This window comes from Pteronotus mesoamericanus, unplaced genomic scaffold (genome assembly GCF_021234165.1).
Source record: "Pteronotus mesoamericanus isolate MK-2021 breed Mesoamerican mustached bat unplaced genomic scaffold, CSHL_Meso_final contig_20, whole genome shotgun sequence".
Taxonomy (NCBI): Eukaryota; Metazoa; Chordata; class Mammalia; order Chiroptera; family Mormoopidae; genus Pteronotus; species Pteronotus mesoamericanus.
The window spans coordinates 11,050,119-11,065,222 of NW_026555085.1; the positions used below are offsets into that span (position 1 = coordinate 11,050,119).

A 15,104-nucleotide genomic window follows, 5' to 3' on the forward strand; every position below is an offset into this window, starting at 1 on the left:
GGATATGGAACCTAATGTATTCATCTCCTCTTCCTATTCTTTCTGTCTTATTTTTCATCTTTTCTGTCCATTTTGTTCTGATTTTTGGAGATATCATTTTTTTCTTCCATCCCTTCTGTTACTGTCTTTTACATTTTTATTCTTTTAGTGCTCTTAATTTACAAGATTTCTTATCCTCCAAGCTTTTTTTATTTATAGCATATTTTCATTTTAAGAATACACTATACTCTCTGTTAAGGAGAGAATCCTTTGTAAAGATTTTCACATTTCTTCCAGGTCTCAGCATCCTGAGCAAAGAGCACTGACCAAGCTTTGTTCTGGGGTAACTGAGTAGCAAACGTGCCTGAGAAGCTAGAGACAGGGTATTGGCTCCAGTGAGATTGGCCCAGTTCTTCCCCTCCCTCCCTGGAGAAGGTGGACTTGTTTTGTTTTGTTTTCATTTTATTTTTCAGTTACAGTTTACAATCCCTGTTATTTTGTAGCCAGGTAGATGCGTGTTTTGTTTTTCAGTAGAAGAGGACCCTGAGACTCTCAGGAGTTAAAAAATTTGCTTAAAGTTTCTTAGTAGAAGGCAAAGCTGAACTTTCAAACCAAAGTACCCAACCCCCTTCAGTCCAGTGTGCCCCCCAGAGAGGCCAAGGCAGGGGATCCCAAAGGCAAGAAAAGGTTCATCAGTACGAGGCACGCTGGCTTATGGGCCTGGGGAACCTCCCTGCAAAGTGTTCGGCATTGTGCAGAGGGGATTGGAGGGCAGGGGCAGGAAGGTGGAACCCTGCTCAGTTTAGGCCCCACTCAGTCTTGACAACTACCTCACCTGGGGACATAAGGAGAAAGCTGCACATGCCCCTAAATCAGAAGGCCAGGAAAATGCGTAGATTGGACAAGCGAGGCAGCCTCCCCAGGGAGTGGACAAGGCAGGGCTGGTCAGGGTTCTGAGGCTGGAACGCAGAGCTGCATCAGGGATCCAAAACCCCAGCGCCCACACCCAGGTTAGGGGCTAAGCAGCCACGTAGCCCAAGGCAGAGGAGCTCCTTTCCTCCTCTCGGTCCAGTTTCCCCTTTACTCTTGGCCTCGGTGGGGTGTGTGTACTGAAGACTGAGATGAGATTCACTTCCACACCCTCTCCACGTGTTCCTCAGGGGCTGCCTCTGACTGCCCTTCAGAACTGCATCATCCCCACCCCTTCTGCACTCCCCAAATGCCTGACCAGCTGACTGACTGATTTACAGTCTGTCTCCTCTCGCCTCCCATCAGAATGTGGCTCCGCATGGACAGACATCTTTGCCTGTTTTGTTCAACTTTGTATCTCCAATGCCTAGAGTAGTCCTGGCACAGGAAAGAGCTGTTAAATAAATAAATGAATAAATGAGTAGGACTGAGCTAGAGGAAAGGGCACCTTTAATGCCAAGTAGAATTTGGATTTCCAGGCTCTACTGGGGACTTTGGATAAATCCTTTCCCTTATGAGCCTCAGTTTCCCTTCTGTGCAATGAGGGACTTCAATCGGTAGTTTCCAGTTCTGGTGTGCTGCTGCCCTCTGTAACTCCAGTTTTTGTCATTCCTCTGGAAGGGAAGTAACATGATGAAAGCAAAGCTCCAGGAAGAATGAGTCAGCTGGGAACTGGATGGACTTGGGGTGTGGGGGTGGGAAGGGAGGAGGGAGGCCTGGGGCAGGGAGATCGGCAATAATCTTAGGGAACTTATGGACAGGAGGCAGAAGCAGGAGAGGAGAGGAAGACTGGGTGCTAGAGAAATTCCAGAAAAGGAAGAGGACTTGGTAATCAGATCTAGGAAAAGGAGAGAGAAGAACAAAAAGACTGGCTGATTTGGAGCCTGTGAGAATGAAGTGACATGCTATCCTAAGATCCTAGGTTCCAATGAGCCAGACGTTTTAGCTCATCAAAATTTATTCTCCTGGCACCAAAGGAGAATAAGCAAAGGAGAAGAGCTTCATGTATGCCCAGAAACAATCCAGTTAAACATGAAGTCTCAGGTTTATTTGTGAAAATGTTTGATGTCCAACGTCTAGAAGTGGGTAGATGATCTTTCCACCTCCAAGGCTCCCGTGCCACGCACACGCACCCACACACACACACCTGGGGTCGGGGGGAGCAGCGCACAGGCAAAGTGGTGTTTTGCCAAAGCAGAACCAGGAGTCTTGGTGGCCGATGGGCGAGTGTGCAGACCTCTCAGGGCCTCTCGTCCCACGTGGGGTCGTCTCCTCTCAGGAGTCTCTCAGCCCTGCAACACACTGAGTACTCACACTGCCCCTCTCAGCCCCACCTCGCCCTCTCTGCCCCACCCGCCCCCTGCCACACTGTGCTCTCCAAGATCACCTGTCAGAGTCTGGAGCTGGTAGCCTGGGTCGTGGCCACAGTCAGGCCCACTGGCCAGGAGTGTCCCTTGTTTCTGCCCATGCCAGGCCACAGTCCAGAGGGCACTGGCTGCCAGAAGCTTGATGAGAAAGATGCAGGCCAGGAGGAAAAGGACGGAAGTGGGTGGAAAGGGGATCTCCTCTTCTGAGAGGCTCCTTAGAGAAACAGGGAGAGCATGCAGGAGGCTTCGAGGTGGACCCAGAGAAGAACGGGGAGACACTGGGATCTTCCCATGGCTTAGGGTACCCCCACCCACCCAGCACCACCCCTGGTATGGAGCTTTTGGGCCTTGAGAAGCCTGTATTCGAGAGACCTAAGTTCTAGGCATGGGTCTGCCTGCTGAATACATTTAAACACATCACCTTTCCTCACCAAACAGTTTTTGCCTTACATGACGGAATGGTATGGGGGGGGGGGGTGCTCACATGTAGATGGGAGCACATGTGAGCTCTATGGTTATGTTAACAATGTTTAATACCAGGAGATACACATGAACCAATCAGAAGTGATTCTGGTCCCATCAAAGGAACAGATCTGGGGATCCCAGTTTTGCACTGAAGTACTAAAACACTCATTGTTGCTGAATTGAGGGATGTCCTAGGGCTGCCAAAGGAGGTGCAGAAGGCTGGTCATTCACGAATCTGAGAGCTGCAAACTGTTTATGAAATAATTTCAACACTTTAGCCACTGGCACAGTCATACCAACACGCACTGGCTGTTCGGAAGGGTGTTTAGACAAGATTATGTCCAGGTCCTTTTCCTGCTCTAACTGCCTTGGAATTTGTAGTTCTGGGACCCGCAGTCTCAACCCCATGCCCACAATCAGCAGGATAGAAATCTGCCAGGGATCTTAGGAAAGACCTGTCATTGTACCTGGAGATGCTGTGCTCCACCTGGGTGTCCTCGGGGATCCAGAGCTCACTGGGATCCTGGCGCTCCAGGGGGTCTGTGGGAGACAGAGTCGGTGAGCTTCGATGCCCTCCCCCTGAGTCAGCCCGCTGAGGCGGGAGAACCCCTCTGAGCAGGCTGAGGCCTGTGCTCTGGCCCTGTAAGGAACAAGTTGTTAACTTCTCTGAGTTTCAGCTTCACCTGCAAAGTGGGGCAATTAGGAACATCCGCTCAATAATACTGTTGCAAATTCTGTGGGAACATCCTCTGTACAAGTGCCTAACACCTCCTAGAAGCTCAGTAACTGCGATTCCCATCCTCCCACCTCACAGGGTCTTTGAGAAGACTGAATGGAACAGCAGACATATTTGGAAGTCCTGAATGAACCACCAAGCTGTCAACACCAGCTATGGATTGTTTTTCTGCCACCCTCTAGGGAGTCAGCTGAGCCTCAGACCCTGATAGAGTTGAAAATTTGTGTCTCCTCGCCCCTCACTCCTCTTTCCACTTAGAAAGGTGGTGAAAGTGGGGCTTGGGGCCTAGGGCTGGCAGTGCCCCCTAAGCTCCCCGGCTTAGACGAATACTACTGTGGGACCACATTTCCATAAGGGGCCATGTTGCAGGGAGGAGCTGGGAGAGAAGGGAGTCAGAAAAAGGACAGTAACCTCAGATTACTTCTCCTTTAGGACACACTCTCTGGAGTCACAGGCAGAGGCTTTCCTGGAGGGCCCCTCCTGGGCAAAGCCTGAGACCCCTCCCCCATCTCACCCAGTCAGGCCTGGAATGAAGATGCCAAGCAGTTCAGCAGCAGGAGGCTGGGGTGCGGGCTGTCACTCACCCCCAAGCACATTTAACTCTGTCATCTCATGTGTGCCTCACAGGAGCCCTGCGGGGTCTGCAGGACCAATCCGTTTCAAGATGAGGAATTAGAGACCCAGAGAGATGACACACGTTGCCCAGGAACACACAGTGTGCCTTTCTGGGGTTGTTTTTCTGTACCTGGTTGGTGCTTAATTTATGTTGGTAGGTCTATCGGGTGGTTGGGTGGGGGAATAAATGCATCTCTTCCCACCGCTCAAAGACCAGCTACAGTGTTCACATCCCAACCGATTCCAAAGGGATAAGGCTGTCTGGGGAAGCAGGACCACAGCTAGCTCAGACAGCGCCCTGTGCCAGTCAGAGACGTGTCCCCTTCCTGCACGTGATGCAGTCCTGCCCCAGAGGCCACAGCCTGGACAGAGGCGGCAGGGCTGGACTGCGGCTCCCTGTGCAGTGAGCGGCCTGCATAACCATCCGCTGTGGCCCTCAGTGGAGGAACAAGATCTACAGTGTGGATTTTCCCAGGGTCCCCCAAAGCCCAGAGGGTGGTCCTGTGCACAGACACCAAAGACATGGGGCCCGGTCCGAGGGCAGGCCAGGGTGCCACCAGCTGCCCACTCACCGGCCAGTACCTCCACTAGGACTTTCCTGAGGGTGTCAGCCTCACTGCCACGGAGGCTCTGACACTGGTAGAGGCCAGCGTCATGGGCTTGAAGATTCTTCAGTGTAATGGTGAGGGTGCCACCCAGGGTGTCATCTGCGATGGCCGTGCTCCCGTTCCGCCTCTTCACAAAGGACAGCAGCCACGAGCTGTGTGTGCTGACCACCCGCTGGCACGAGTCCCCTTCACCCAGCTGGCGGCACCAGGCTTTGCGTCTCCCCCAGTGCTTCAAGGAGTCGTAGGGGCAGGAGACCCGCAGGGACTGGCCTGCCAGGCCCTGGAACACTGTGGTGTTGAGGGCTTGGCACAGCTCTGGGGAAGAGACATTCATTCACTCTTTCATTCATTTGCCAAATTTTTATTGAACACCTATTAGGTGCAGTGAACAAAAGCAACATAAGGAGCTCAGGTTCGTATAGACGTTAGAAGGAGGTGGCACAGTCCAGGCATGTGAATATGGAAAATTGGGACCCATGAAACCCAGGTCCTGGGTCTGGGTCTGCCATCGCTAGACTTGCTGAAATGAATATCATTGAAAAAGTAACTGACCCTCTCTGGGCCTGTTTCCAAAAGCCCTTGGTCTTGAAGTTTCCTCTAGTTTCATTCCACACATCTTCTCGCTACCACATGGAAATGAGACCTCTCCTCACCCCACTCCATCTCGAGATAGAGCAGCTGTGCCTCCGCAGGCCGGGGGTGGGGCATCCCCCCTCCCCCGCCGCCCGCCTGCCTGGTCCTGTTGTTTCCCCTGCCACTGCCCACGCCGGTATTAGCCTTGCGTTCTGCTCTTCCTGACCTTTAGCTTCCCGCTTCCTTATTTCTGTGGCTTTGTTCCCCTTTCAGGATGGATTTGTCTCAGAGCTATTCTGGGGGAGACATGAGGCTGCTATTTTGGGGGTCCCCCTTGAGGGGGGCGGGGAGATGGGCTTGAAGCACGAGTCTGCTTCCAGCACAGGGGCTGCAGGGGAATCATCCAGAGCCCTCTGCCTCAACTTCCGCCTTCTTGATCCTCCTCCATTCACCCCATTTTCAACAGAAATATTGAAATGTCACCCATATGGTGACAGAAACTTGAAAAATAGCATCGGGGAACTGGTGGCCTGTCTTTTGGAACCAGACAGACCTGGTGAGCAGCGGCCCGCCCCCCATGCCACCCCCTCCATCCCTCTGCCCCCAGGCGGGCCACGCCGCCACCGTCCTCCAGGCCACCCCAGCTAAGAAGCTGCAGGAGCAAGGCTCCGCTGGGAGGGTCTCCTCTCACCCAGGGCTGCCTATTGCTCGGGAGGAGCAAGAGGCACCCTTCCCCCAGTGAGAAAAGGCAGTTGTGTGCAAGAAGCGGGGGTGTCATTCCCTCCAGCTCAGTGACAGAAATATTGGGCTCCCTCACCTCCCAACCATAGCTGAGGACAAGACCACCTTCCAAGCAAGGGAAGGGGCACCCAAGACCCAGATTCCCAGTCAGTTCCTTCCTTCCTCCCTCCTGTCCTGCCACTCATCTGGGGCTAGTCTTGTGCTTAAGTGGTTCATAAGTTTCGGGGCTCTTACCAGTGCCCTCCAAACTTCCCTCAGCTACTAGCTAGTGCTTGAAATACCACCATCAGGACTCCTTTCCTTTCCATGTAACAAGAATCTGCCGGCTCTTTATACCCGCGCATGCACAGAGTCTGACAGCAGGTCCTGATCCCAGGGATGGAAGGAGAACAGGAAGGAGACGGAGCTCGCAGGAAGAGACGGGAGCAAAATGTGCAAGGACTTCACCCTTGTTCAGCTCCATGCTCCCCAACCCAACCACCCACCTGCCATATACTCAAGGCAGACAAAGAAAAGAAGCCACCAGCAGTGGAGTGCGGGTATCCTACCTGTGACAGAGAGCAGGATGAGCAGCCGGAGAGGCTCCATGTCACCCTTCCCTTGCGGAGCGCAGGCACACAGTGCCTTGTGCAAGATCTCGTCTTTCCCTTGAACTGCTGAAAGGAGAGAGAGGGTCAGGCTGGTCAGGCTTGTCAGGCGCTGCCCACAGGAACCAGCTCCTGGGGATTGAGCAACAGTAGGGACTAGGGTCTGGCTTTATGATTCAGGGAGGGTTGCAGGGTGAGGGAGGAGAGGAGAAGTGGAGCCAGCCACTGCAGCCTCTAAGCAGAAGGCTGGGGATCTTAGACCTCAGAGAGGCCAGCCCTTCATCTACGCCCACCCCCTGCCCAGGGTGACCCCAGGTATCCGGGGCTGGCCAGGGTCTGAGGCGGCAAAGCCTGCAGGGATCACTGTCCTCACAGCCATGCTCAGATCCTCCTCCAGCGGCACTGCCTGCAGGTCTCTGGTTCCAGCCTTGCACAGGATAGAGAACAGTTTCTTCTCTGGGAAGAAGCCAGAACCCTCACCCTCCGGGCTGGCCTCCCTGTAGTGTAGCAGTGGTAAAAAACACAGGTCTGGAGCCAGGTTTTGTGGCTTCAAGTCCTTTCTGATTCACCTCCTGCGTATACAGCCGCACATCCACAGCCTTTCTGTGTCTCAGTTCCTCTCTCTGTCAAATGGGAATACTAATAGTGCATAGTGTTTTTGGGCAGATAACCTGGATTCTACAGGCAAAGTGCTTTAGAACAGGGCCTGACACACAACAAGCACTCAACAAAATTAACTAGCACCATATTCTGGTGAGCAAGGGAAAGAAATAATGGGCTGTCTGCAAGAGGGAGAACTTTTTCTGCCACCCGGAATCTCCTGCCCAAGTTTCACCTCCTTTGCCCAGCTAGGCACCCCCTGAGGGCCATTATGCTGTGCACACACATACCTTCAACTCCCCACTATCCTATGGGACAAGACAGGATGTGACTTCCTCCCTTCCTTCCTTCCTTCCTTCCTTCCTTCCTTTCCTTCCTTCCTTCCTTCTGTCCTCCCTCCCTCCCTCCCTCCCTCCCATCTTTCCTTCCTTCCTGAGACAGGAAGGGAAGGAGAAAGAGAGGGAGAAACATCAATAGGTTGTCTCTTGCACAAGCCTCAACCAGGGATCGAACCCACAACCTAGGCATGTGCTTTTACCAGGAATTGAACAGTGACTTTTCTTTCTTTTTTTTTTTTTTTTAACAGGACATACATTTATTTTAGGATTTGCAGGCCTTCAGAGTCTGTCACACTCATCTCTGCTATTGCAGTGCCAGAGCCAGTCAATCCATAAACAAATGACGGCAGTGTCCTAATAAAGCTGGACACCAAATCAGATTTCGTATCCGGTATGTTATTTTGATTGTTTCCCCATTTAAAAATGTAACCACCTCAGTCATACAAAATAGGTACCAGGATGAGCCAGCCTGCCGACCCTATTCCAGGATTGACAGAAGCTTATTATTACACAATTCCAGAAGACCTACATTTCTATAGAACTTGGTCTTAACTTGATATGCTAAAGAAGCTCAGACAACTTTGCTTCCAAGTGAGTGGGTCTTTCTCTTTTGGTAATCTCTTCCAGTTTATTACTTCCATTTTTAGGTGATGAAAAATGTTTAAGGAATCCACTTCAAATGTTGGCTCTGCTGTGAATGTGGTCTTTCCCTTTACTTCAATTCAGACTCAAGATCCTTGCTTTTTATATTCCATTCCCATAAGTAGTTTTCACTGTAGAAGTTATCTGAAGACAGTCTTATGCTCTGTAGTAGTGGTCTGTAACCAGGTTATAGCTTCTCCAGGGACACAATATAGGATGGATTTAAATATATATTCAACTAAGAGCCATTCTCTCAAGTAAGTTTAAATGCAGTTTATTTTTTAGACAACCTACATGACATGTTTTCTTTAAAAACAATGCCTCCACTCCATATAAATCAAGGTCAAAATAAATGAAGAGCTCAAGATAACATTACTGTGCTTTCGGTTCCTTCGCCCTCGGGGTCTTCAGCAGAGGCATTTCCACCAATAAGCGAGTCATCAATGTTACCCTCTGTCCTACTAACCATCTTCCCCTCAACCTCCAAACCCAGCCTGTCTTGTATGTATCGGAGAACATCTCATCATGACTGATGAGGTCCCGGTAGATGACCATGATGACGGCTGGAAGGTGACAACCGGCGTTGGCTGAGCTGGAGCCCGGAGCTCTAGCGAGTGCTGTGCAGCCTGAGCGGTGTTCTGAGGGAGGGGGTAATGGGCGGAAAAGCCGAACAGTGACCTTTCACTTTGTGGAACAATGCCCAGCCAACTGAGCCACACCCGTCAGGGTAGACAAGACATTTCCTGGAGATCTGGGGGCTGAGAGGTGCTTTTTCCACAGGTTCGGGTCCTATGAGGGGTGATCCAGGCACAGGGACCTGCGTGTGCAAAGGCATAAATTGTGTGAAATGGACACATGAATCAAGGTGGGGTTGGGGAGGCAAAGCAATTCCCAGGGGCAGGAAGTTGACCTTTGCTGGCAGAAGTAGCAGGACAGGCTGGAGGAGGCCACTGCCGCCTACAGATCACCAAGGTCTCTTTTGGATTCCTGCAAGCACTCTGATTTTTTCTTTTATTCATTCATTTATCCATACTTACTATGTATATACCATATGGACAGGGAATGTGTGTGAAGATGGGTAGTTAACGAAGAACATAAGATAGTCCTTGACTTAGAGAGCCAGCTGCCCAGCCTTGACCTAGGGCCTAAGGAATGGGGATCTGAGGCCACCTGAAGATCGCTGTATAAGGTCCTTCTGTGGTCTTTAAAGTTGGGATTATTGGCATATAATTTAATACAAAAAAAATTCACCCCGCTAAGGTGTCCAGTTCTATAAATTCTGACAAACTCATACATCTATGTATCAACCACCATAATCAAAATATAGAATGTTTCTATCAGCCAAAAGCATTGCCTCATACACCTTTTAGCCAATCCAGGCCCTGACAGCTACTGATCTGACTTTCATTCCTAGAGCATCCTGCCCTTTCTAGAATGTCATATACGTGAAATGATATGGCGTGCAGCCTTTGGGTCTGGCTTTTTTCTATTTTCATAATACATTCAACATGCACAAAATAGCACTTCTCAGTAATTCATTTATTTTTATTGTTGAATAGTATTTCATTGTGTGGCTGAACCACAGGTGCTTTATTCATTCATTGCCTGATGAACATTTGGGTTGCTTCCAGTTTGGGCAATTATGAATAAAACCACTCTACACATTTATGTACATATATTTGGTGTGGGACATATGTTATCATTTCCCTCAGATAAAATCCTACAAGTAGGAGTGCTAGATAATGTGGTAAGTGTATGTTTAATTTTATAGAAGCTGCTTTTGCAAAGTGATTGTACCATTTTTGCATCCTTTTCAAGGCTTGATATTGTCAGGTTTCTTTTTAAGTCATTTTAATAGGCTTATGATGATATCTCATTACGGCTTTAATTTGTATTTTCCCAGTGCCTAATAATGTTAAACATCTTTCTTTTTTTTTTTATTTTTGCACACATATATCTACTTTGGCAAAGTTCAGATCTTTTGTCCATTTTTATTGGTTTATTATCATTATTATTTAGTTGGGAGAATTCTTGATATATTCTGGATACAAGTTCTTTATCAAATATGCTATTTGCAAGTATTTTTCAAGTCTCTAGTTTGTTTGATCATTTCCTCAACAATGTCTTCCAAAGGGTAGAAGATTTAATGCTAATACAGTTCAATGTATTGATTTTTTTTGTTTACAATTTGTGCTTTTTATGTTCTATGAAGAAAAGTTTGGAGGGAATCAAGATGGCGGAGGAGTAAGTGGAAGTCACACTGACCTGCTCCCAGGACCAATCTGGAATTACAACTAAATTGTGGAGAAATCACCTGGAACAAACAACTGAACAATAGCTAGAGAGGAGCCTTGTAACCTCGGAGACAGAAGAATCGGCTTTAGCGCAATCTAACTAGTAAGGAGTACAGTACAGACCTGAGAAAGTAGCACCAGAAGGATATTGAAATGGCCAGTTGGATACCCCTCAGAAGAGTGGGGTCTAAACCAAAAGCCAGGATTTCTAGCTCACAGTACTAGAGCCCAAAAGGTACACAGAACACAGCCAGCTGCGAAAAGCGGCAGGGTTGCTCTCTGCCGGAGACAGATGGCTGGAGACACAAAGAACCGTTTAAAGGGCCAACACAAAATTTTTATTTGCAGCAACTTACCCTGGTCTTAGGCAAAGGCAGGAGCAGAGTGGACTAGAGACACCTGAGGAGAGACTGGGGAAAGAGGCTTTGGGGAGAGAACTGAGAGAGTAGCCGGCGGGATCTCGGTGCTGACTCATCCCCCAGGCGGCAGCAGTCATCTTGCTCAGGCAGAGACCCTGCCCCTTGAGCAGCAGTAGCGTCAAAGGACCCAATAGCCCCGCCCCCAGGTGGGATTCCACCCTGCCCTGTGCTGTCTAAGCCGTCTGCTGAGTGCAGAGTGGCAGCCACAGACAGTAGATCCCTGGCTAAAGGGGGCTCAGAGATGTCTGGCTACACTTGAGGAGAGACTGGGGATGGAGGCTTTGGTGAGAGACCTGAGAGTAGCCAGAAGGATCCCAGCGCAGACTCCACCCCGATATGCACCAGCGTTAGAGGACCTAATAACCCCACCCCCAGGAGGGACTCCGCCCCCCTTAAGCTGTCTAAGGCAGCCTGCTGAGTGCAGAGAGAATAGATTAACAGCTGAAGGAGACAGCCACAAACAGTAGATTACTGGAAGTCTTGAACAAACTGCCTAAGGTCAGACAGGGTTAACATCTGACATCATCAGAGGCAGACCCAGAAAGTAAAAACAGCGGTCTCCAACCATAGAAGTTCACACCACAAAGTCAGGAAATCAAGACAGATCAACTAAAGAAACAGAAGCAAAAAAGAAGAGTCTCACAAATAATGGGAAGACAAAGAAATACGCCCCATTCAAAGGGAAAGGAGGAATCTCCAGAAAGAGAACTAAATGAAATATAGGCAAGTCAACTATCAGATACTGAGTTCCAAACAACGGTTCTAAGGAAGCTCAACGAGCTCAGTGAGCTCAGAGAGAATTACCAAAAACCACAGGGAAACTACGAGAAACATACTGCAAACTATATCAACATGAAAAAGAACATAGAAGCTATCAATAAGAGACAAGAGGAAATGAAGAATACAATTTCTGAACTGAAAAACACAGTAGAGGGAATCAAAAGCAAGCTAGATGAAGCTGAGGACTGAATCAGCGAGCTAGAGGACAAGGTAGAAAAAAGCTCCCAGAAAGAGTAAGAAAATGAACAAAGACTCAAAAAGAATGAAGAGGCATTGAGGGAAATGCAGGACAACCTGAAATGTAAAAATATCCATATAATAGGGATACCAGAAGGAGAAGAGGATGAGGAAGGGATAGAGAACCTGTCTGAAAAAGTCATGATGGAAAAATTTCCCTAATTGGAGGAGAGAAAAAGTCACACAAGTCCAGGAAGCACAGAGGGTCCCATTCAAGAGGAATTCAGTGAGGCCCACTCCAAGACACATCATTAAAACGGCAAATATCAAAGACAGAGAATCCTAAAGCAAGCAAGGGAGAAAGAGGTAGTAACATATAAGGGAGCCCCAATACGGCTAACAGCTGACTTCTCAACAGAAACACTGCAAGTCAGAAATGAATGGCAAGAAATATTTCAAGTCATGAACAGCAAAGGCCTGCAACCAAGACTGCTCTACCCAGCAAGGCTCTCAATTACAATGGAAGGTGAAATAAGGAGTTTCCCAGACAAAAGAAGGCTCAAAGAATACACCTCCACCAAACCAGCATTGCAAGATATGCTAAAGGGACTGCTTTAAGATGCAGAAAAAGTTTCTATGAATACCCTGTTCCTTTCAGAGTTGCCAATACTTAGTATTATCAATATTTTTAATACTCATTAATCTGATTGTGACAATGATGTTATTTTAATTGTTTCTTTACTATTTGTTGAAACTAAACCTATTTTAGTATATTTCTTGCCTATTTCTATTATTTTTTAAAAAAAGCTTTAAATGACTTTTTGATATTCTTTATCCATTTATTGATTAAAGGTTTGTAGAAATTTTTTCAAAACAGAAAACAAAGAAAAAACTATTAATCTTGTTTTAAATGTGTTGCAAATACTTTTCTATTCCTTGTCCTTTAACTTTTTTAATATATGTGTAGTACTATATAGTTCGATGTTTAATGTAGTTCTATTGCCAATATTTATAGCTTCTGGGTTTGAATATTTTACTTCAGGTCATGAAAAATATTAGTTCTATTTTCTTGTAAAATTCCTTAGATTCTACATATTGATTTTTAACCTGAATATTTCTTGTATAATGTGTAAAATAGGACTCTATATTTGTTTTATTTCAAGTAATAGTGGTCCATGCACCTTATTTGTTGAATAAGCCTTATTTTACCTATTGATTTGAAATATCAACTTAATCATATATTGTTAGATATATATGTTTGTCTCTGGAATGTTCATTATATTTCATTGATCTACTTGATTATTTCTGTGCTGGTGTCATGTTGGTTTAATTGCTGAGACTTTATAAGCATTTTAAATTTTTTTAATATTTTATAATTAACTTTGACATTAAAAAAATAAATAAAATCAATCTGCATTTAAGAAAGAGAGATGGAACTGCTACCTTTTGTGACAACATGGATGAAACTGGAGAATATTAAGCTAAGTAAAATAAGCCAGTTAATGAAAGACAAATACCATATGATCTCACCTATAAGTGGACTCTATTCAAAAAAATAAAATAATGAACAAAATAAACCAATGAACAAAATAAACCACAGGCACAGAAACATGGAAGAGACTGAAAGTGACCAGAGAGGATGGGGAAAGAGGACAATGGTGGGAATAAGGAGAAGGGACTAGAGAAAGAACATGTATGAATGACCCATGGACACGGACAACAGAGTGGGAACTGACTGTGGGAGCGGGGAGTGGGGGTGGGATGGGTGGAGGGGGGCAGAGGGAGAAAAATTGAGACAACTGTAATAGAATAAACATGATTAAAAAAATAAAGTAAAAAAAAGAAAAGTAAAGTAAAGTTTGACTACCTGAAAGTCACGAAGATTTTTTCTTACATTTTCTGTCAGAAGTTTTACAGTTTTAAGTTTTACATTTTGGTCAATTATCCATTTCAAGTCAATATTGCATGTGGTACAAAATATGATTTGTAGTTCATTTTTTTCTTTTTGCCTATGGAGGATGTCCAATTTACCAGCATCATTTGTTGAGAAGACTATCTTTCTCCCTTGAATTGCCTTAGTATCTTTGTTGCAAGTTGATTGATGTGTAAGTCTATTTCTTGATTATCCATTCTGTTCCATTGATCTATGTGTCTATCTTTTCACCATCCTTACACCATCTTGACTACTCACTGTGGTTTTATGACAAGTCTTTAAATCAGATGGTGTGGGAATCTAACTGTGTTATTCTTTTTCAAAATGGTTTTGACTGTCCTAGTTACTTTGCTTTGCCATGTAAATTTTAGAACCAGTTTGTCATTTTCTCCCTCTCACTCCCCACCCCGAACTTTCACCCAAAAGGGAGCCTGCCGGGCTTTTGTTTGGGATTCCATTAGATCTATAGCTCCACTGGGGGAGGTGGCAAGAGTAGACATCTGAACACCATTGAGTCTTCCAATCCATGGACACAGGTTAGCTCTTCATTTATTTATTTATTCTATGGTTTTTCTCACCAATGTCCTAGGGGTTTCACCACAAAAATCTTACACATATTTTGTTGCATTTCTACCTAAGTATTTCATGATTTTGCTGCTATTTTAAATGTTTCTAGCTGCTTATGTCTTAGATAGAAACAGAACTGCAAAGTCCCATGAATCTTTATCTTACTTTCTGGGCCATTTATGCTCCATTCTGACCCCTTCTCACTTCTTTTCTACCTGAAGAAAAGGTCTTTTTCCTTCTTTTAAACTTTATGTCAAAGGGCAGGCACCAAGAAATCTTTACTAATTCCTCACAGCACATGAATAGCAAATGTTCTTAACTTTTAGCTTGTGTAATGTGGTTCAACTTCCTGATCTTCTTATCTGAGCACAAGAACATTTACGCTCCACCCACTCCCAAGCACCGGGTCCTTCCTTTCTTTTTGCTACATCTGAGTTTCAAGATACTTGCTACCTCACATTTGGGCACAGATATCTCTTTCCCTCTGTCATTATATCTGAAGATCAGCATGCATTTAACCACCATGAATGTGCTAGCCACTGTGCTAAGCAACTCAGGTCTCTGGGAGACCCAGTGTTCCTAGATACAATGTTGACTATTGCTGAGGAAACCACAGGACCAGGAGCAGGACTAGATGCATGAAATACTCCTGATGTTTAACTTTGGGAGAAACCTCACAGCTGCCTTTTCAAGATCTGCACGTTGTCTAGTAAA

General features: G+C 46.5%; 1 protein-coding gene across 1 annotated transcript; it reads right to left on the bottom strand.

Moving 5' to 3' along the window:
* Window positions 1-1,995: 1,995 nt before the first annotated feature.
* TREM2 (triggering receptor expressed on myeloid cells 2) lies at window positions 1,996-6,699 on the bottom strand. Its single transcript, XM_054568746.1, has 5 exons — window positions 6,602-6,699; window positions 4,704-5,054; window positions 3,248-3,320; window positions 2,336-2,529; window positions 1,996-2,240 (listed from the first exon to the last, which is right to left on the bottom strand). Exons 1-5 carry the CDS (start codon window positions 6,639-6,641, stop codon window positions 2,224-2,226), a joined length of 675 nt encoding a protein of 224 aa, XP_054424721.1. The 5' UTR covers window positions 6,642-6,699; the 3' UTR covers window positions 1,996-2,223.
* Window positions 6,700-15,104: the final 8,405 nt, after the last annotated feature.